A 23,256-nucleotide genomic window follows, 5' to 3' on the forward strand; every position below is an offset into this window, starting at 1 on the left:
GAAGGTCCACATTGGAGAGACCCACCAGGAGGACCAGGAGGTCACAACATTGGAAAGACCCACCAGGAGGACCAGGAGGTCACAACATTGGAGAGACCCACCAGGAGGACCAGGAGGTCACTGGCATTGGAAAGACCCACCAGGATGACCAGGAGGTCTGTCCGAGACCCACCAGGAGGAACAGGAGGTCACAACATTGGAAAGACCCACCAGGAGGACCACGAGGTCACGCGTTGGAGACCCACCCGGCACTTAAAGTCACCCAGCTGGATTGACCATGAGGACCAGGAGGTCACAACATTGGAAAGACCCACCAGGATGACCAGGAGGTCACAACATTGGAGAGACCACAGAGGACTTGAAGGTCACAACATTGGAGAGACCCACCAGGAGGACCAGGAGGTCACAACATTGGAAGGACCCACCAGGAGGACCAAGGTCACAACATTGGAGACCCACCAGGAGGACCAGGAGGTCACAACATTGGAGAGACCCACCAGGAGGAACTTAGGTCACAACATTAAGACCCACCAGGAGGACAGATCACAACATTGGAGAGACCCACCAGGAGGACCGGAGGTCTCACATTAAGACCACTAGGACCAGGAGGTCACAATGTTGACCACCTGGGAGGACCAGGAGGTCACCCAGCTGGATTGACCATTAGCAGGATGTCATGGAGGTCACAACATTGGAGACCCACCAGGAGGACTTAAGTCACCCAGCTAAGCACCAAGGACCAGGAGGTCACAACATTGGAAGACCCACCATGAGACCCTGAGGTCACAACATTGGAGAGACCCACCAACAGGACTTGAACACAATAGATTGACCACCTGAAGAACCCGGAGGTCAAGCTAGATTGACCCACCAGGAGGACCTGGAGGTCTGGCGTTGGAAGACCACCTGGAGGACTTGGAGGTCACCCAGTTGGAGAGACCCACCAGGAGGACCTGGAGGTCACAACATTGGAGAGACCCACCAAGGACTGGTGGTCTCCATAAGACCCACCAGGAGGACTTGAAGGTCACAACATTAAGACCACTGGAGACCAGAGGTCACTAACATTGGAAAGATTTTTCCAAGACCAGGAGGTCACAACATTAGACCCACCAGGAGGATAAGGTCACAACATTAGAGACCCACCAAGGAACAGGAGGTCACAACATTGGAAGACCCTAGAGGACTTGAAGGTCACAACATTAGACCCACCAGGAGGACCCGGAGGTCACAACATTAGAGACCCACTGGGACCAGGAGGTCACAATGTTAGAGACCCACCAGGAGGACCAGGAGGTCACCCAGCTGGATTGAAGCAGGATTCATGGAGGTCACAACATTAAGAACCAGGAGGACTTGGAGGTCACCCAGCTAGATTGACCCATCAGGAGGACCAGGAGGTCACAACATTGGAAGACACCATGAGGACCCTGTCACAACATTAGAGAACCATGAGGACTTGGAGGTCACAGCTAGATTGACCACCTGAAAATTCACCCAGCTAGATTAACAGAGGACCTGGAGGTCCTGGTTGGAGAGACCCACCTGGAACTTGGATCACCCAGTTAGACCCACCAGGAGGCTATATCAACATTAAAACAGGAGGACCTGGTGGTCTCATTCTAGACCCACCAGGAGGATTGTGGTCATCAAATGCCAAGTGATCTAACGGAAGATCCACAGACTGATCTAAAAGTAAACAGAAACATCTTATCACCTAAAATAAAAGAAAAACAAAATCTGAATCAAAACCTTTACAGCAGATGCGGGTTGAAATTTCAAATATCCATTAGGTAAAGTTAATTTGTCATATCAAATGTGCATATCTGTCAAAAAAATAAGAAATATATTATATGTGTTTCATCAAAAGGGCTAATGTACTTTACTAATGGAACATAGCACACTTTTTGGTGTCATTCTGGACAGGACCTTTACTTAATTAAATTTGCAGAACAGGTTTTTCTCCAAAGCTCTGGTTTTTCCCAAAATCGTTCACTTTGGTTAAGTGAAACAATTTGAGAACACTACCACATTAACAAAGCACAATTACAAATTACAAAACACAGCATTAATGAAGCAAAATTACTAATTTAGTCTGTACTGCAGACTAAATTATTTTTAATTCCTTACATAAACTGTCATAATATCCTAATACTTTAAATTGAGATGTTTCACTTCAAATACACAAAAAGTGAAGAACCACAACACATTGGGCTGGAAATGGGGGTGGAGGTGAAACCACAAAACGTACAGACAGGCGGTAAACGACATAGGGCAGGGGTGGGTAAAACGTTGGGGTTAAACCCGAGAAACCACCCAGGGGGTGGGGTGGAAACCACAAACCATGACCCATGATATGTGATATACATATTTCACATATTCACATATTTAATGGTCCCATTATTTTATACAACTATAAAATAATGAGACCGTTATTTTATAATTGTATAAAATAATGGGACCACCTTTTTTTTTTCCCATAAAATGTCCAGTTTCTTCATGTTATTCACTTTTCACGATAAATATGATTTTCTAAGACATAACTTTATACTAAAGTAAACTTGTAGCTATGAATCAAGACTTCTAAGACAAGTATATATGTACACAAAACAATTTATTCACTTCTGTTTGAAACTGTTAAGAACCAGGAACAACTTTTAACATCTGAGCATGACACCATACAGATTTGCCCCAAATTAGGCCCAGACAATAAACGTGTCGAAACCAGATGTGTAGAAACGGGTTTAATACCATCAGTGCCAGTCCAGAGAGGGAAAACAAAACCTCAGACATTGGACAAGGATGGCCGACTTACTCTAATACTCTAATGCTCTCTCAGCTACTTGTTTCTCATCCCATTATAAAAGCTTCTCACTATACATCATCAAATTCTCCTGTTTTTCCCTGTTATTCTCCCCAACTTCCTGCCACCCACATTAACTCTTATTGTTATTTTGCCTTGTGTCTTTTTGTAAGTTGTATCATTTTATTTAAGATATCTTTATTCATTAATTATTTAATTTTGCCTGTTACATTTTGGGAGGGTCACCAATTCATCATAAGGCAACACACAGGACAAACAATGCAAAAAACCCTTTCTAGAAAACCCACACATGAACAAGGAGAACATTAAAACTTAATTGAGAAAGACCCAAGGCTGGGACTCAAACACAATAACTTTTTACTGCAAGAGAAGCGAAATATAACAATTTGATTGTTTCCACTTCAACCACTTCTTCTTTCCCACCGCTAGAGGGCAGACATGGCATTCGACACGTCGAAGTGTTTCTCTTTCAATCCTATTGATAAACTATTTTCTGTTCTCCAAACCTAAACTATGGTTGCATAGAAAATAATCTCTTCTGTAAAAAGAAGAGGCTATCTAAAATCAATTATTTTAGATTATTTGATTTATAATTTCAAGATATTTATGATAAAGTGTATTTGTGTAAAACCTTGAACATTAAGTTTAAAAAGGCAGATGGAAAATATCAAATTGGCTCATGAATTATCAGAAAGAACTATTATGCTTTAGAAAAGAACCTTGTTTACTAGAAAGTGCTCAGCTTGCAGCTATCCTGCGGAGAAGATTGCCAGCTGCACATTCAACGATTACTATTATAGATCCCACCGTTTCATGCTCAGAGCACATCATCCAGTCTGTTAATTTAATTTTAAAATCATATTTTTGATTTTTAAAGACTTTTTATTAAAAAAAATCTGCAATTGGGAATATATTTGCAGCATGAATGGTTAGACGTCCCTTCTGTTTGTCGTTTAGTGCCCATCATTTTAAGATGTGTTTGTGTAACATTCACAGCTTCATGTCAACTCTAATGGACTCTGTCATCTCATTATCATCAGAGAATGTTTATGATGAAACATTTTAAATATAAACACATTTTCATCATAAACATTTCATAACTATTAAAAAACGGCATACACAGAGGGGCTGTCCTGGATTTTGAAGGCTCTGTCTTTGGTTTCAAGCTCACCCATTCTGCTTCACAGCAGTTCTCTCCTCAGCATGTCAGGCTTATGCATACACTGTAAAAAAAAAATGTCATTTTTACGGTAAAGTACTGGCAGCTGGGTTGCTTGAATTTAACCGTAAAATTACAGTCTGACATTTTTACAATTGCTGATTCTACAGTAATAAATGGTGTTTTATTCAACCTTTTACCGTAAAAATTAGTTTTTACCATTGAAATTGATCAAGTTTTATCCTAAAATTTCCAGTAAAACAATATTACAAATACAGTTAGAGCCATGAAATATGAACGTATTTTGCTGTAAAATTAACAGTCTAAATTATAAAATATGTCACTGAATTCCTGTATAATTACTGGGTTTTGTCTGTATTTTAAACGGTAAAGTACTGGCAGCTGGGTTGCCAGAATTTAACCGTAAAAATTACAGTCTGACATTTTTATAGATGAGTATTGGTCTTGCTGATTCTACGGTAATAATTATTATTTTTTTAACCTTTTACTGTAAAAATTACTATTATTACCATTATAAAAAATGATATTTTGTCCTAAAATTGATATATAAGATGCAGTTCATGCCATGAAATTTGAAATAATTTTACTGTAAATTAACAGTTTTACCATGCTAACATTTCCCTAAATTACTGTATTAATACATGTTTTGTCTTTATTTTTCAAAGGGAAAAAAACTGTACAAATGTAGGATATTTATCCTTTTCTTCAATGGTAAAAGAGCAATAGTATTGCTGATTTTATGGTTAATTACTGACTTTGAAACCATAATGTTATATAAAACTAAGAAAAAAAAACTACAAAGATCTCACTTTTTGGCTAAAAATTAACATTGAAACATTAAAGAAATGTTTAGTTAGTGCAAATTATGAAATTAAAAAGTGCTAATTTACTTGGTAAAATCATCAAATCGATTAGAGCAGCTAAATAATGTGTTACCAGTTTTGTCTAATGGTAAAAACATGGAAAAGTATAAGTAAATTTTACATAAAATATCCAAAAACCAAACTTCATTGTATTTTTTCCATTTAATGAAAACTTTTTGGGCTGTACAAACTTCTCACAACCCTGTGAACACTGATTACAAAGAACTTGTAACACATCTTCAAAAAAGCAGCAAGCACTTATATTGGTGCAAAAGTTTGAACAGATATGACACAACATTATCACTTCAACCCTGGTGCAGTGTGTTTAAAATGAATAATCCATATCATATGGAATTGGCACATACACAGAAATAAGAACTTTCTAACAAATGTGCTGGGCACCACTGTAACCTTTCTGAAATAGATAGCTAAAACTGTTCACGTTTTTTGACTTGTAACTTGTAAATCACCACATATTCATTAAGCCATGACAGTGGTGCAGCATAAAATCTGTTTTATTGTCATCTGCTACATACATATATAGAAAAAAATGTCTAACATAAATTTGCAAGATTTAACATGAAGATGAAAAATGTGAAATCTTACAGTGTAAATGTAGTTTTACATACCGCAACATAACAACATTACACATCATATCACATAACTCACAAAGTATGGTCTAAGTCCACTCATGGTCTGCGAGGTCAGCGATGAGTGTGAGGACTCTTGGGTTGACCGCCAAGATCTTCATCCTCTTGCTATGCTCAACTTTTGTTCCTCTCTCCGGATTAATTGAAAAGAAACACCTTGAAGAAAAGACATTTTATTGCATTTAATGTTATGTTTATAAATGACTTAACAGAAAGATATCACGAGATCCAGCTTTGTGGTGGCTGGATTCAGTGGCAGAGCCAGAGGAATATTTAGTGACAGGCTTTTGTGCCTATCCTGCTTCACAAACAGACTGAAGAACTCTTCTGTCTCCATGGGCATAAAAAATATACAATTTAAACACTGTTCAGCAACAGCAAAGAAATGATAAAACATTTTCAGTTTCTACTGGCATTATTTCTATCATGAATGTTTAGATTTAGCAGTTTTTTCCCCTCCACTTCAATTGTCTTTTGTATTTATTATATTTTGTTAACAAGTAACATTCTGATCTATATTGTGAAAACTTTATCTTGCTGGTAAATATAGACTGTGTGTAAGTATAAGAATTACCTTTGGAGGAACTCCAGTGTTGACCGCAGTTCCACTGGGTCGTGTATATTAAAACAGTAGTAACTGCCAAACATCAGGCAGATGGCACAGGAGAAGGCAGTGATGTGGTCATTGATAATCTTCTGATCAATACTCAACATGAAGCAGTCCGCAGTGAAGCAAGAGGACCCTTTGAATAAAAAACATGAACAAATATATATCACAAAAAGCCCCTGTGTCAACCATTCAACTACTTTGTTAACTTGGTTCAGACATACCACACACAATAAGGCAGGGTGTTGCTGGCACATCCTTCATCTCAACCTAGTTAACTGCCATATATCATCTTGTTAATCCTGCACCTTATCACCAATTAACAGAGGCAACAGTCTCAAGAAATTCCAGTTTTGTACTGCTTGTCCACTGAGTTTCAGTGCTTTTGGAGTGACAGCACAAGGATGATGCGCCTGTTCAAAATTGTGTATGTCAGCCATTTCTTTTTGACAGTCATGTATTTGAGATAAAGGGCAACATCATATGAGAGGACACCATTGAAGACGTCATGGCCAAGACAAGAGGGCATGCCTGGTGAACAAACATTAAAGTTCTCTAAAGTATTAAACACTGACCTGAACTTAATCCCCTGTACTTCTGTCACATCCTCTCTTTCCAGCTGTTCAGTGGCAGATTGATACGTTTCTGGAGTCCGCTCTGGTCCAATGATAGCTGGATTTTCACTCTGAAATTCAGACCGAGTAATCAGACAATATCTGCAGAAGTACTGAGATGTACTGAAATTTTCCATAAAACCCCCGATGCAGTGAGAGCCCAAGTTGTCTCCAGCAATGCAATACAGTGCTCCTTTCACAACTGATTCATCTGCCATAGTTATCCCATTCTCCTCTAGTATTTTCAAGTCAGTTAACAGTTCTGAAAAAACTCTGGAATGGCCAAATTCCTTGAAATCCTTCTCGCTACACAACAAGACCAACTGCATATGATCAGTATTTGATCGGACATGGGGTGGCATATTGAGTAGAGAAAAGTAAATAGCCAAGATCTTGTCCTTTTTTTTTTTTTGCAGATCCCAATGGGTTCACAACTTCAAATGAATCTTGATAGAGAACCAGCTTAAGATAATTTGGGTTTTCTTGAAAAAATACGTTGGACATAAACACCTTACCATCGTCACAGTCAAAGAGAACATCAGCTTTTGAAACGCCATGAGCCATCATTAGGCCCTGCCAATATTTAGAACCTAACATACCTTTTAACGTATTTAGCACAGGAACATAGTATGCAAATCTATCTTTTCTGTCCTCATCTTTGCCCAACAACACCTTTTTGGGTTCCCCATATTTGAACATGTCTTTAAAACACTGGGCTCTAGAATAAGCAGTTCTCGTCGGCTCTGTGTGGCAAGCTGAGAACAAGTCCGACTGTTTTACTGTGTCACAGATTTTTGCAATGTCTTCATCTGCAAATGACATTTCTTTAAGAAGCAAGTTCAATCTATTTAAAGAGCATGTCTGTCCCAATTCATGTATATTCTACATCTCTTCTACAATGTTTTGAATGGTAGATGATGGAAGAAGATGCTGTCTCTGTAGTTTTATGTAAAACATACATACATTTCTAAGATACAAGTCACTGAAATTTGGTCCATCTATGACTGTGTCTTCTGCATCTGGCACACTAGAATCTTTTGTGGTAGCACTTGCAGCACTCTGAGTATCTTCATTACTTGTTTCACAAATCACATTTTCCAAATAATTTTTATGTTTCCTGGAGATGTGAGAGGTAAAGGAAGATTTTACACGAAACACAGAGGTGCACCCTTTCACAGGGCAAGTTACTTGGCGCCCCTCTACTATATGCTCCTTCAAGTGAACAACCAAAGCTTTTATCCCTTCACACTGCCATTTACAAAGTGGAACTGTGCATTTTAATTTCGTTAAACTTGTGTACAGGGCAACTGTTGGCATGCTATTATGATTACGATAGAAGTGTGCTTTTAATGCTGCATAACCAGTACATACCTGCTTGCAACCGGCTGCAACACACTTGAACACAGGCCTCGGTTCGTTGCGATGCAGTCTGCAATGGAGAACAAAGGCTATAACAGATTTAACTGTTTCAGCACACAGGTTGCATGAATACATCTTAAATATATTACTTCGATGGATAGCTTACAGCAAGGGTTTTCAAAGTATGTAAGGGTGAGCCCCCCTCCAAATAGCACAATGCCTGCTGCGCCCCCCCACCCTCGTGAACTGTTAAATGAACTCCACCTTCAGCCCCGCTCTGGCCAAAACCTGTGATGGCATAGTTACTTTGAAAAAGTAACTTTAATCGGACTACTGATTACTCCTTGAAAAAGTAACTTAGACTTCCGGTTCGAACGTCATCGTGATGGCCGCGCTGTGAACGGGCTCCCTAGAGAACCTAAGAAATTGAAATCCCAACCCCACTTAAACGACGAAAACATACCTATAAAGGTGAAAAAGAACTGGGGTGAGCGAAATACTTCAAAACCGATGCTTTGTAACGCTAATAAGCGGACGTTTAAAGTCGAGAAAATATTGCTAGCATTTTAGCTAACGCCAACTGCTATTCATCTCGAATCTCCGGTCTGGAAAATTACCGCTGCACTTTCTGACTTGAACTAAACAAACAACAGTGATACTATGGCTGAATGGGAGACGGTATTGCAGGAATTAAGAGGCTTCCGACAGGAAAATAATGCGCATCTGGGGGAAATAAAAGAAGAAATTCGACAGATGAACACCAGACTAGATGAGGCCGAGGATCGGATTGAAAAAGCGGAGGAGAGGATTTTAACCACGGAGGACGCCGTCTCTGAAATAATAAAGCTACAGATAAAGCTGGAGGATAAACTAATGGACCTAGAAAGCATTACGAAGAGAGAACATACGCATTTATGGCGTGGCGTGACAGAACGGGACTCGGCGTCAATGGGTGACTTTGTGGAGAAGTTGCTCCGTGAGGGCTTGGCGCTGACCCAAGACGAGCTCGACATACACATTGAACGGGCCCACCGCTCTCTAGGCCCTTCGCCTCCAAGCGATGCTCCCCCGCGATCTATTGTTGTGAAATTCCTCAGTTTTAAAACCAAAGAACTTCTCCTTCGCAAAGCATGGCAGAAAAGAGGATTTACCTGGAACGGCAAGCAAGTGAATTTGGACCATGACTATCCCCCTTTGATTTTGAAAAAACGAAGAGAATACGCAGACGTGCGCAAGATTCTGAAGGAGCAGCAAATCCCCTTTCAGACTCTCTTTCCTGCCCGGCTGAGGGTGAAATATGGAGATGAAACAAAGATCTACAATACAGTGGTGGAAGCTACTGAAGACATGTCCAGTAGAGGCTACGCTGTGCGGGTAGTCAAGTCACCAGAAACGGCCCTGGAGCATCTGAAGCAGCTGACCTGGACCAGAGCACGCGGCGGATCGGGGAGTGGGCCAGCAAACAAGAGGCGGGACCCCGCAGCCGGCTACAAAGAAAAACTCAGAGCCTTCAAGAGGTCTTCTCCCACGCACAAGGAAAATTAAGGTTTATTCACTCTGTTACTAACAATTAAGATTCGTATTTGGTTTATGAAGTACAATAAGTAAAAAAGGCAGGTTTCTCACGGTGCTCTCTACACCGAGGCCACAGCCACCAAGGGCCCCTTCATCAACCGATGAAGAAGCTGCCCCTGGAGGTGAAGCAGGGTTCCCATCCCAGACCCCCACCTTGGAAGTCAAGAGTTCAGTTTGAGTTCTGTTTGTTTTTAATGTTGATTTCTTTATATGTTCTATGTTCAGTGTTTTTTAGAGTGAGCGGGGAGCCCAATAATCTTTGTGATATAATTAAGAAATATAAGTTAGATGAGTAGCAGGTTGATAAAATTGGTGTCAAATAACATTAATGGCTTACATAGTCCAGTAAAAAGGCAGAAAGTCCTATCTAAACTTAAGAGAGATAAAGCCCAAATTGTTTTATTGCAGGAAACACATCTACCGGATAGCGAGCATGTTAAGTTAAACAAAATGGGTTTTAAACATGTGTTTTTTTCGTCCCACAAGTCTGGGAGGCGAAGGGGAGTGGCAATTTTGTTATCTGGAATTCTCAACTATCAACACATATCAGAGTACAAAGATAAAAAAGGTCGCTACATAATGATTACGGGCAGGATTGATGGTATCACGACCACCATCCTGAATATATACATTCCACCGGGCAGCGAATGGTCCTTGTATAGACAGATTCTCGAAATTGCAACAACGAGGAGTCAGGGAACTTTAATATGTGGTGGTGACTTCAATATTTTATTAAACACCAAATTTGATTCTTCTAGTGGGAAAGGCGATGGACGAAATATTGGTAAGAGGATGGGACACCTCATGGACGATTTGGGATTAGTGGATGTATGGCGAGAATACCACCCAACTAATAGAGAATATACCCACTTCTCCCATCCTCATAACCTATATTCTAGATTAGATTACATTCTTACGTTCAAGAATGATTTGTTTAAAATTAAAACCTGCGAAATCGGTCCATGTACAATCTCTGACCATAATCCAGTTTACGCTGATATTTGTCTGAATGGGAAAAAGAGATCTACATTATGGAGGATGAATACAAATATTTTAAACTATCCAAACATTAAAGAGAAGTTAAAAAAAGAAATAGAAAATTATTTAACTCAAAATGATAATGAGGAGGTGTCACCAGGAATATTATGGGACGCAATGAAGGCAGTGATTAGAGGGAAAATAATTAGTATATCCACCCACTTAAAAAAGGAAAACATACAAAAACGTAAATACCTGGAAGATAAATTGTTAAAACTGCAACACGAACACTCTGTGACTATGAACGACAGCATTAAATCGGATATAGCAAAATTTAAAAAAGAATTAGACGACTTAAACATGGTTGAAGTACAGAGAAAAATAATTTTTAACAAACAGCAGTACTGTGATGTAGGCGGGAAATCATTAAAACTTCTCTCATATAAACTCAGAAAGCAGCAAGCAGAGAGGACGATACACAAAATAAGAAATCCTTTAGATGGCCAATTAGAAACCGAAGAGGAGAAAATTCAACAATGTTTTCAGAACTATTACAGAAAACTTTACTCCCAAACCCATGTAGATAACAACCAAGATGTTAATATTTTTCTGTCTAATTTGGAGCTACCAACAGTGACAGAGGAACAAAATAAATTGTTGGTATCCACAATAACCAGAGAAGAAATTCACTCGGCAATTAAAAGATTAAAAGGGGGTAAAATGGCAGGATCAGATGGATTTGGCCCAGAATGGTATAAAATAATGCAGGATCATTTGACTCCCATCTTGCAGAAAACATTTAATTGGGTAATGAAGGGAAAAATTGTACCCCCGTCATGGAAAGAAGCAATAATCTCTATAATTAAAAAAGAAGGAAAAGATAATCTAAATTGTAGTAACTACCGCCCAATCAGTGTATTAAATATTGATTATAAGTTGTTCACTTCCATCATCTCTAAGAGACTTGAAATTATCCTACCAGGACTAATACATAATGATCAAACAGGCTTTATTAAACATCGACAAACTCAAGATAACATTAGGAAAGTTTTACATATTATGAACCAGGTTCACAGACAAAAAATAGAGACTTTAGTGTTAAGTTTAGACGCCGAAAAGGCATTCGATTCCGTGAGGTGGCCCTTTTTATACCAGGTCCTTGAGAGATTTGGATTTGACAAATCTATAATAGATACTATATCTGGGCTGTATGATAAACCAACAGCCAGAATTAAAATTAATGGAGACCTTACTGAATCATTCATACTCGAGCAAGGTACTCGACAGGGCTGCTGTCTGTCGCCACTCCTATTTGCCTTGTTTATAGAACCATTGAGCCAATGGATCAGACAAAGACGGGATATAACTGGAATAAGGACCATTGGAGGAGAGCAAAAATTGGCATTGTTTGCTGATGACTTGTTGCTTGTTATATCTCATCCTACTCAGGCTCTCCCCAAGTTAATGAAAATCTTATCAGATTTCGGTCTATACTCAGGGTACAAGATTAATGTGAACAAAACACAGGCTCTAACGGTGAATTATGACCCACCAGCTGAAATTAAAAATTGCTATAAATGGAAATGGGAGGCAGATAGTATTAGGTACCTGGGGGTGGTGATCCATCGTGACCCTAATGAAATGTTTGAAGCCAATTATGCCCCCTTGAACACAGCCATAAAGTCAGATATCCAAAGATGGAATGCCATACCTTTTTTAGACCTACACTCCAGGATTGAGTCAGTTAATTTAAACATTCTCCCCCGACTTTTGTATTTATTTCAAGCCCTACCAGTTCCCGTACCGTCAAAACAATTTGTAGAATGGGATAAGATGCTGTCCAAATATATTTGGAAAGGGAAAAAAGCCAGAGTCAAATACAAAACTCTACAATTAAAAAAGGAAAAAGGGGGTTGTGGGCTTCCATGTTTACGAGAATATTTCTGTGCAGCTCAGTTGAGACCTTTGATATGTTTGTGCTGTCCGGACTACACTGCAGGATGGAAAAATGTGGAAGGGGAAACGGTCAAAACAATGCCGATTAAAGCTATAATAGCTGACACAAAATTACAGAGTAAAATTAATTTGGCAGATGAACCAATATCACAAGTAATGATATCTGCATGGAACGAAGCAATTAAAATTTGTGATTTAGAAAATGCCTCTAAACTCTTAAGATGGTGCGCTTACGATTCGGATTTCCCCCCAAATCAACAGGATGATAGATTCAAGAAGTGGATTTCAAAAGGCCTAACTAATTACTATTCCTTTCTCCATAAAGGGACGTTCCAATGTTTTGAGACCCTGAAAAGAAAACATGATTTAGGTGCAGATGACTTTTTTAGATTTTTACAGGTCAGAAATTATTTTAATAAAGAGCTAAAAGTACATTTACATAATTTGAGATTTGTGGAAATGTTTATATTACTAACTAAATCAAAACCAGGTAAAACAATTTCCAGGTTATATGACGCCATCCTGAGGTGTAAGAAGGACAGCACTGTTTACATTAAAATGAAGTGGGAAAAAGAAGCCAGCCTGACAATTTCAGAAGAAGATTGGGGCCATATCTGTAAGATTCCATGGACAATAACAAGATCGAAGGTTTGGCGTGAATTCTGCTGGAAAAATATTATAAGATTTTTTATAACCCCAAAGCAGAAACGATACCAGGGAAGGGGTTCTACCTGCTGGAGATGTGGAAGGGATGACGCCAATCATTTCCATATTTTCTGGGATTGCCAAACCATTCGGCAATACTGGTCTCAAATCCATAATCATTTACAGAACATCTTCACGGCGAATTTTCCTTTAACTTTTGAATGCATATTTTTATGTAACATACCGGTTGACAAACTGAACTACAATGATCAAAAACTTCTGTTCATTTTACTGGCCGGGAGCAAAAAGGCCCTCACAAGAAAATGGCTTAAACGGGAACCTCCAACAACTGATGACTGGATAAATGTAGTGAAAGAGATCTATATACTGGAGAGACTATCTTTTTCCATTAATGTGCAGAGAGATGCTTTCTACAAGATATGGTCAAAGTGGACAGAATATGTTAAACCTGTTATGTCTGATTTTTCGTAAACCTTGCTGTCATTCAGATTTATGCTCTAACTTGATATGTCCATTTTTGGTCGGAACTCGGGTTGCCCCGCCGCTCCCATTTTTTTATTTTTTTTTTATTTATTTATTTTTTTTTTTTCCTTTTCTCTCTTTTCTTTTGTTCTTTCTCTCTTGTCTAAACTTAGAAAATAGAGGAAGCATGTAACAATGTGAATGTATTCGGCGCAATTATATAATTGTATTGTAATGTGCCTTCTCAATAAAAATTGTTAATAATAAAAAAAGAAAAAGTAACTTAGTTACTTTCCAAATCAAGTAGTCAGTAATCTAACTAAGTTACATTAAAAATAACTTTTTAGTATTTTCAGCAGCTGCTAACAACAACGCTGCCTCCTGTGAAAATCACATTGAGCTTTGTCAATACTTAATTGTAAGCTATTTTAAAATGGTAACATCAACAATGTGTCTCCACTGATAAGGTTGAACTGAAGAGGCGATTGTACAAAAAAACACTACAAAAAAAACAAAAAAAAAACGTGAGTAGTTTGTGTGGTCCACTGTTGTCTGGAAAACTCTAAGAAGGATTTTAAAGCCCCCCATCCCCCAGCCTCCAGGTTCTGTGTTACGGCCCTGCGTTTGGTGTCAAAGCTCAGCGCACAGAGCTCCTCCTGCAGCTCACAGCTCAGATGGCTGCACAGATTTGTGACACTTATCTTAATATTGATAATTACAATGGCGTTAACTTGCCATTATAATTATTGGCAACTACGGACACGTTTATTCGTGGCTGTTTTCACGTTTATTGCGCTGTTCATATTAGTCTCGATGTTTGCAGTTTTCTGGATCGACGTCATTCAGAGGTAATATATTAACTTGACATTAACAAAGACACAGCGGGACGGGTCATCCGGGAAATGATGGACAGGGAGAGACTGACTAAAACTACCTTAATGACGGACACATTCTGGGATTTATTATGAGTCTCTGCTCATTTCCAAGCCCAAATGAGCAACTTCACGTTCAAAAACGAGCCCAAAAAAGCGCAACACGCCACTCATTAAATCTGCAAGCGACTTTAAAAAAATTAAGCTCAAAGCCGCTTATAATAATTGGACTTGGCGACAGAAACTCAAAATAGTTCCAGTTTTTCCACCAACAAAATGCGCATCTCCCTACATTGTTTACATTTCTGTGGCATAGAAACGTCGGTCACTCGACAAGACGAGTAGAGGAAATAAGATTCAATAACAAAAGAAGATAGTAACGCACAGTAACGCAAAAATGATTTTGATAAGTAACCCACAGTTCCAACTTTTTCCTACATCCACAAAGTTGATCGTGTGCGTAAAATACGTTTCTCTCACATCAGTAGACAGCAAGCAGATTCTTTTCCGGTTTATTTTTCCCTACTTTTGGCGCCTCCTAAAGTGCTCTGGCGCCCCCTAGGGGAGGCGCGCCTCACACTTTGAAAACCGCCGGCTTACAGCAATGGCGATACAAAAGAGATGTAAGCAATAGCTTTGTGGAGAGGCTAACTTTCCACAACTGTTTTTTTCCTCGTTTACCCTGAAATTTCTTTTCAACCAACTGAATGCAATTCGCAATGTTTGCAATGTTTTCTGAAATTTTCCGCAATATTTCCTTACCTGAGAGAGAGAGCCGATCAGATGGAGTAGGTTGGATGATGAAGTCTCTGCACAATCTGAGCGGAATAGCTGGACAAAAACGCTAACCACCGACTGCGACGGGTCCTCAAATGCAGCGCGCTGATTGGTCCGTTCAAATCCACCGCTTCCAAAGTACCGCCAAAGATCCACTTCGCCTGTCCGCGCGGACCAGGTGCAGGGGGCCCCTATTGGGCCATTAATTAAGACTGACTACAGGCTGCCTGCCAGGTCTACAGGCAGGAAACTTGAATTACATGACTTTTGTTAAACCGAATAAATCATATTACAATTTAGACTACAAATATCTCTAAAACATTTTCAGTGACTGAGTACAGATTTTTACTGCCATTATTTTGATTAACATGTTTTATTTGTATTATTTATATTTTTTGTTATTACAACTTTTATTTTGAAAGGTTAAATTAGTGGAATCCAGCATGTTGCTAGGAAACCAAAGAAAAGCAAGACGCTGTCTGAAAGCGTAACTTTCACAAGTGGCTGTAAGGGTCATTTAAGTTAAGAATTTATTGAATTATTTCATTTCTACCTCGAAGGAAAGGGTCAGCCAGCGAGGTATGTTTTTATGTATTTATGTAATTTTTATGTCGTTATTATCGTTATTGACACCGTCTCATTTACATTTATTTTGTATTTTAGTTCGACGGTGGTGGTATGTCAGTGCTACTAAGTGAAGTTGTAAGAAGAACAAGTTCAACAATCGACATTAAAGCTGACTATACACCAGCAGTTTAACGAACTCTTTTGTTAAAAACAAGAAGAGGTGGAAGTGACAGTCGAACTCGGAGCTACATGATTCTCGCATCGTTTCACCGAAGATCCGGTTGCAAATGTTAACGGACACACGTTCAACGGTTGCTTCTTCATAAAGACGTCCAGAAACCAGACATTTAAGTTCATGTTTGGAAAGTGACACAAGGAAGGAGTAACAACAAGGAACTGTGTGAAGCCTGACAACAACAGCGCAACAAGGTAACGAGAAGGGAAGTAATGTAACAAAGCTCAGAGTTGATTTACGTCAAGTTAAAGGAGATTTCACCAGTTAAGAATTCTGTAACGTCTCAAGTGAAACAAAATGTCAGAAACAAATGACACAGGAATAGAAGTTGCCGGTGCAGAACAAGCTGCCGAAGCAGATCAAGTAGATGAAACCTTTTTAGTGCAACCTGGGCAAGAAGAGCTGCGTAGAAGTGAAAGACCTCGCATGCTAACAGGAAAAGGAAGAGAATTCCATAAAGAAAAACTAAAGGGGCTGCAACGTCACTTTGAAAGTACTTATGACAGATGGAAAGCATTAATTAAAGTTGCTAAAAAATCTGTTATTAAAGGAGATCCAGTTGACATTCTTGAAGGACACATGGACATTGTGCAAAGAGAACTAGCCGCTCTTAATGACATTTATGATCAATACAGAGCAATAGATGGACCACCTCATGATATGCGATCCAAGTTAGACAAATGTATATCAGTGACTAAGGTAGTTTTGCAAAACATCCAATGCCATGTTGAGGGAACAAATAAGGAGGAGATTGTTTGGCCTGATGCCAGTTCTATATTTACATCTTCTAGCTCAACTAGTGTCTCAGTTCATAGTCATTTTAAAGCCAGTACAGTTAACTCTAATGGCTCTTCTGCCAAAAGACAAGAAGCTGCAGCAGAGTATGAAGCAACAAAGGCTGTGCTTAAGATAATGGCTGAACAAGAGAAATTTAGAGAAAAAATGCAAACCATAGAAGAAGAAGACAAACGCATAACAGCAGAACAGGAAGTTGCTGCGATGTCACAACGCCATCAAGAGGAAAGAGAGGAAACAGAACGCAAGTTAAAAGAGAAAAGGAAACGGCGGCTGTGATAAAGAGACAACAAGAGGAAAGTGCTGCAAGGAAAAGGTCAGTTGAGGACTTAAAAAGGGAAATTGAAAGACTGGAAAATCTGAAAGGACTCAATGCAGCAAAGGCAAAATTACAAGTTTATGAAGAAGATTACTTTTCAGTAAAGCAAGAAAGCATCACTCCAAATCCTGCAAACATACAGGTAACTAAGTTCAAGAACACTGCTAATCAACCCACACAACCACCACAACAGTTAAATGTCGTTCACGAGAGCACAGGTGAGCTTGTAAGGGTTTTGGCAGAAGCTATGTCAGCTAATAGGCTACCGATTCCAGAGCCCTCAGTATTTAGTGGGGATCCACTTAAGTTTAAACATTGGAAGGCATCTTTTCAGACTCTAATAGAGAGAAAGAACATACCCATTGCAGAAAAGATATTTTTCTTACAGAAGTATGTAGGTGGGTGTGTTAAAGAAGCCTTAGATGGCTATTTTCTGATTGGCTCTGAAGATTCCTATATGGCAGCATGGAATATTCTCAATGAACGTTATGGAGAGCCTTTTGTCATTGCTAAGGCCTTTAGGGACAAGTTGCACACATGGCCAAAGCTCCAAGGTAAAGACGGTGCAGAGTTAAGAAAGTTTGTGGATTTCTTACAAAGCTGTCAATCTGCAATGATTACCAATGAGAATCTGAACGTCCTTAATGATGGAATAGAGAATCAAAGACTTGCTGCTAAACTGCCAGACTGGTTGAGCAACAGATGGAACCGAAAGGCTACAGAGTACCAGCTAGAGCACAGACAGTTCCCACGTTTCAGTTACTTTGTAACATTCCTGTCAATGGAGGCAAGTATTGCATGTAATCCCATTACATCATATCAAGCTATAAAACAAAGTGACTTTGACAAACCAAAGACAAAACCTCAACTTACACCCATTCATAAGAAGCAAGATACAGCAAAAATCTTCACAACTAACTCTGCAGAAAGAAGCACAATTTCTTGTGTGTTTTGTAAAAGAGCAGGACACAGCTTACACAAATGTCGTAAGTTCACTGAGAAACCAGTTACTGAGAGAGTCAAGTTCATTCAAGGTGAAAAACTATGTTTTGGCTGCTTAAATAGTGGTCATTTCTCCAAGAACTGCAGCAACCGGATGACATGCAACACATGCTCAAAACAACATCCCACATGTCTGCATGAAGAAAGACAAAGACACGAGATAAAGAAAGAGCAACCTAAAGAACAAGAAGTAGCTGAATGGAAGGAAACCCAGCAACAGGTAACACAGTCACAAGACACAGTTAACGAAAGTACATCTAACAGAGTGACTCATGAAAGTAGAAACACACAGACATCTGCAATAGTACCTGTGTATGTATCCACGCAAAATGAGCCAAGCAAAGAAATACTTACCTATGCTCTGCTGGACACACAGAGTGATTCGTCCTTTATTCTCAATGAAGTAGCAAACAATCTGGACACAGCTAAAACCCAAGTTAAACTCAAATTATCGACGATGTCATCCAAGAAAACAACTGTACCATGTACAAAACTTGAAGCGCTGCAAATAAGAGGATTGTTTTCCAAAAAGAAACTCACTGTGCCAGTTGCTTACACACGTGATTTCATACCTGCCAATCGTAGCCATATTCCTACTCCAGATACAGCAAGGTCATGGCCACATTTGGAGCATCTCGTTGAACATATTGCTCCACCATTAGACTGTGATATAGGACTTCTGTTGGGATACAACTGCACACAAGCCTTAATGCCCAGAGAAGTCATATGTGGTGAAGAAAACCAGCCTTATGCCCAAAAAACAGATTTGGGCTGGAGCATCATAAGTTACTGTGATTCATGTGATGCAGGCAGCGATGTAATTGGAGTAAGTCATCGTATCACTGTAAAGCAAGTAATACCAGAGACTGAGTCAACCACAAAGCTAAAGAATAAAGTTCATTACATCTGCAAGACACAAATAAAAGAAGTAACTGGTCCAGATGTAATCAAAGCACTTGAATCAGATTTTACAGAGAGAGCAGTGGAAGAAACAAGCATTTCACAAGAAGATGTCTGCTTCATAAGAAAGCTGCAAGAAGGAATCAAACAAAAGCAGGATGGACACTATGAAATGCCCCTGCCTTTCAAAAATGACAGACCAAATCTTCCCAACAACCTGTCAAGCGCAATGCAACGCTTAAACAGTCTCAAACGCAGATTCATAAGGGATCAAAAGTACTACTCTGATTATACAAAGTTCATGGAGGACATAATTGCACATGGTGATGCAGAGAAAGTACCAGAGAAGGAACTCTGTAATTCCCCTGCCTGGTATATTCCCCACCATGGGGTATACCATCCTCAAAAGCCTGGTAAGATCCGTGTAGTTTTTGACTGCTCTGCACAATATCAAGCTACTTCACTAAATGAACACCTGCTTACAGGGCCTGACCTCACAAACACTTTGGTGGGAGTACTCTGTAGGTTCAGGAAAGGCTCAGTGGCTGTAATGTGCGACGTGGAACGTATGTTTCACCAGTTTCATGTAACACCCGGAGACCAGGATTATTTACGCTTCCTATGGTGGGAGCATGGTGATCTAAGTGTTCCCCTCTCAGTCTTTCGCATGAAGGTTCACCTGTTTGGTGCAGCCTCTTCACCTGGTTGTGCCAATTTTGGTTTAAAGCATCTAGCTACACAAGGAGAGGGAAGATTCTCTCCAAACACAGTGAAGTTCATTCAAAGAAACTTTTATGTAGATGATGGACTTGTAAGTGTTGCATCTGAAGCAGAAGCAATAAAACTAGTCAAAGAAGCAAGAGAGCTGTGTAACACAGGTAAACTAAGATTACACAAGTTTGTATCAAACAGTGAGAATGTGTTAAAGTCGCTGCCCAGAGAAGAGTGTGCTGACAGTATTAAAGATTTGGATCTAGCACTTGGAGAGCCACTGATGGAAAGAGCACTTGGTGTTCAGTGGTGCATTTCCTCCGATGAGTTTCAATTCAGGATAACAGTCAAAGAGCACCCAATGACAAGAAGAGGGATCTTGTGCACAGTAGCATCAGTGTATGATCCACTGGGATTTGTGGCACCCTTCATCCTAAAAGGAAAACAAATCCTGCAACAGTTATGTCAAGAGAAAGTCGGATGGGACGAGCCTCTTTCTGATCAGCTCTACAGAGAGTGGGAATCTTGGCTCCTAGATCTTCAAAACTTGTCAAAGGTGAGAATCCAAAGATGCATGCTACCTGAAAACACAGACATCACTCAGTGTGATTTACATCATTTTTCAGACGCTAGTATGACAGGCTATGGACAATGTAGCTATTTAAGAACAGTCACATCCAAAGGGGATGTTCATTGTGCACTAGTCATGGGGAAGGCACGTGTTACCCCAACCAAAGTCACTACTGTCCCTAGACTTGAGTTAACAGCTGCAGTAGTTGCAGCAAGAACAAGTGTAATGCTAAAAAGTGAACTGGAGATCAGCAATCTTCAAGAACATTTCTGAACAGATTCCAAAGTGGTGTTGGGATATATAAGTAATGATGCCAAAAGATTTCATGTGTTTGTGGCAAATAGGATTCAAAGGATAAAGTCACTCACAGACCCACAACAGTGGCATCATGTACCATCTGAGAATAATCCTGCAGACCACGCGTCAAGAGGACTAAGTGTTCAACAGCTACTCAAATCTAACTGGTTTAAAGGACCAGAGTTTTTGTGGCAAAGTGAGCTACCCATTGAAACTGACAAGGCTATTGAAGTTATTTCTAATGACCCAGAGCTAAAAACAGTACATGTGCTCAAAAGTACAAGAAAGGAGAACAATACTTGATCGTCTCAATAAATTTTCAGACTGGAGAAGAGCTGTTAAAGCTATTGCTTGTCTAAGGAAATTTGTGAGAGATTTTAAAGGAGACACACAAAGCAAAGGTGAAAAAACAAGTATAGAGGACAGACGAAAAGCAGAACTGTTCATAATAAAACTTGCACAAGAAAACACCTTCAGCAAAGAAATCAAGGACTTAACACAAGGAAAGGATATCCAACTCAAGGATAAAACACATAGGCTGTATAGCTTAAACCCATTTGTTGATGAGCAAGGAGTACTCAGGGTGGGAGGACGTTTAACAAGAGCAAGCCTGCACCCATACATCAAACATCCTGCCATTATCCCCAAATCAAGTCATGTGTCATCTTTACTGATTAAACACTTCCATGAAAAAGTGCAGCATCAAGGAAGAGGAATTACTGTCAACGAGCTGCGTTCCAATGGACTGTGGATCACAGGATGCAGCAGTGCAGTTGCTTCACACATCTACAAGTGCACAACCTGCAGAAAGTACAGGAGGCATACCCAAGATCAACAGATGTCAGATCTACCAGAGGACAGAATGGAAACAACACCCCCATTCTCTTACTGTGGCGTTGACTGTTTTGGACCTTTTTATGTAAAAGAAGGCAGAAAGGAACTTAAAAAGTATGGTCTTTTGTTTACATGTATGTGTTCCAGGGCAATACATGTTGAAATGTTAGATGACCTTACTACTGATGCTTTTATTAATGCACTGCGTTGTTTTATTTCTATTCGTGGACATGTAAGACAAATCAGGTGTGACCAAGGGACTAATTTTGTTGGAGCTAAGGGAGAGTTTCTGAATGCACTGAAGGACTGTGACAAAGAACAGTTGAAACAATATGGATGTGAGTTTGTTCTGAACACCCCATCCTCAAGCCACATGGGAGGTGTTTGGGAGAGGCAGATTAGAACCATTAGAAGCGTTTTAACTGCTATTCTGGATAAAACTTCTAAGAGACTTGATAGTTCTTCCCTCAGAACATTTCTGTATGAGGTGATGGCTATTGTAAATAGCAGGCCGTTAACAGTAGAAAACCTAAGTGATCCAAGTTCAGAGCCTCTTACACCAAATCATATTCTCATGATGAAGTCCAGTGTTATTCTACCTCCTCCTGGTGAATTTGTGAGTCACGACTTGTACCTGAGAAAGAGATGGCGCCAAGTTCAGTTTTTAGCCAATGAATTCTGGACAAGGTGGAAGAAAGAATATCTTCTTAATCTTCAACAGAGACAAATCTGGCAAAGAAACAAAAGGAATGCAAAGCTGAACGACATTGTTATTCTTCAAGAGGACAGTTCTCCAAGGAACAAGTGGAAACTGGCAAGAGTAACAGAGGTATATCCAAGTGCAGATGGAAGGATCAGGAAGGTGAAGCTGTTGCTAAGTGACTCGACCTTGGACAAGGATGGAAAAAGGACTGTCAAGCCAGTGTATCTTGATAGACCAGTTCATAAAACTGTGTTGTTACTGGAAGCAGAGTAAATGTTAAAATGTAAATATATTCCAATTGTAATATTATATGTTTTAAGTAAATCACCATAGGTTAGTGATTTGGTGGGAGTTTTACTGCCATTATTTTGATTAACATGTTTTATTTGTATTATTTATATTTTTTGTTATTACAACTTTTATTTTGAAAGGTTAAATTAGTGGAATCCAGCATGTTGCTAGGAAACCAAAGAAAAGCAAGACGCTGTCTGAAAGCGTAACTTTCACAAGTGGCTGTAAGGGTCATTTAAGTTAAGAATTTATTGAATTATTTCATTTCTACCTCGAAGGAAAGGGTCAGCCAGCGAGGTATGTTTTTATGTATTTATGTAATTTTTATGTCGTTATTATCGTTATTGACACCGTCTCATTTACATTTATTTTGTATTTTAGTTCGACGGTGGTGGTATGTCAGTGAGACTAAGAGAAATTGTAAGAAGAACAAGTTCAAAAAATCGACATTAAAGCTGACTATACACCAGCAGTTTAACGAACTCTTTGTCGCCGTTAAAAACAAGAAGAGGTGGAAGTGACACAGATTATTTTAATTTATTTGTTAATGAAAAAAAAATCCAATATTGGCAGCAAGATAATTTACAGTACAGAACATTTCATGGAAAGATATTTAATTTCCATAATTCCATTCAAAAAGTCAAACTT

General features: G+C 39.3%; 1 protein-coding gene and 1 long non-coding RNA gene across 2 annotated transcripts; one reads left to right on the plus strand and one right to left on the minus strand.

The window, feature by feature from the left end:
* Window positions 1-4,473: 4,473 nt before the first annotated feature.
* On the minus strand, window positions 4,474-8,422 carry LOC122827656. The gene is made up of 4 exons (XR_006370096.1): window positions 8,110-8,422; window positions 6,700-6,809; window positions 6,092-6,260; window positions 4,474-5,673 (listed from the first exon to the last, which is right to left on the minus strand). It is a non-coding gene; the product is annotated as an uncharacterized LOC122827656 (long non-coding RNA).
* A 12,644-nt stretch (window positions 8,423-21,066) lies between these two features.
* On the plus strand, window positions 21,067-23,218 carry LOC122827655. The gene is made up of 2 exons (XM_044110549.1): window positions 21,067-22,905; window positions 22,990-23,218. The coding sequence occupies exon 1, from the start codon at window positions 21,619-21,621 to the stop codon at window positions 22,588-22,590; it is 972 nt and encodes a 323-aa protein (XP_043966484.1). The 5' UTR covers window positions 21,067-21,618; the 3' UTR covers window positions 22,591-22,905; window positions 22,990-23,218.
* The last annotated feature ends 38 nt before the right edge of the window (window positions 23,219-23,256 follow it).

This window comes from Gambusia affinis, unplaced genomic scaffold, assembly GCF_019740435.1.
Source record: "Gambusia affinis unplaced genomic scaffold, SWU_Gaff_1.0 Scaffold7, whole genome shotgun sequence".
Taxonomy (NCBI): domain Eukaryota; kingdom Metazoa; phylum Chordata; class Actinopteri; order Cyprinodontiformes; family Poeciliidae; genus Gambusia; species Gambusia affinis.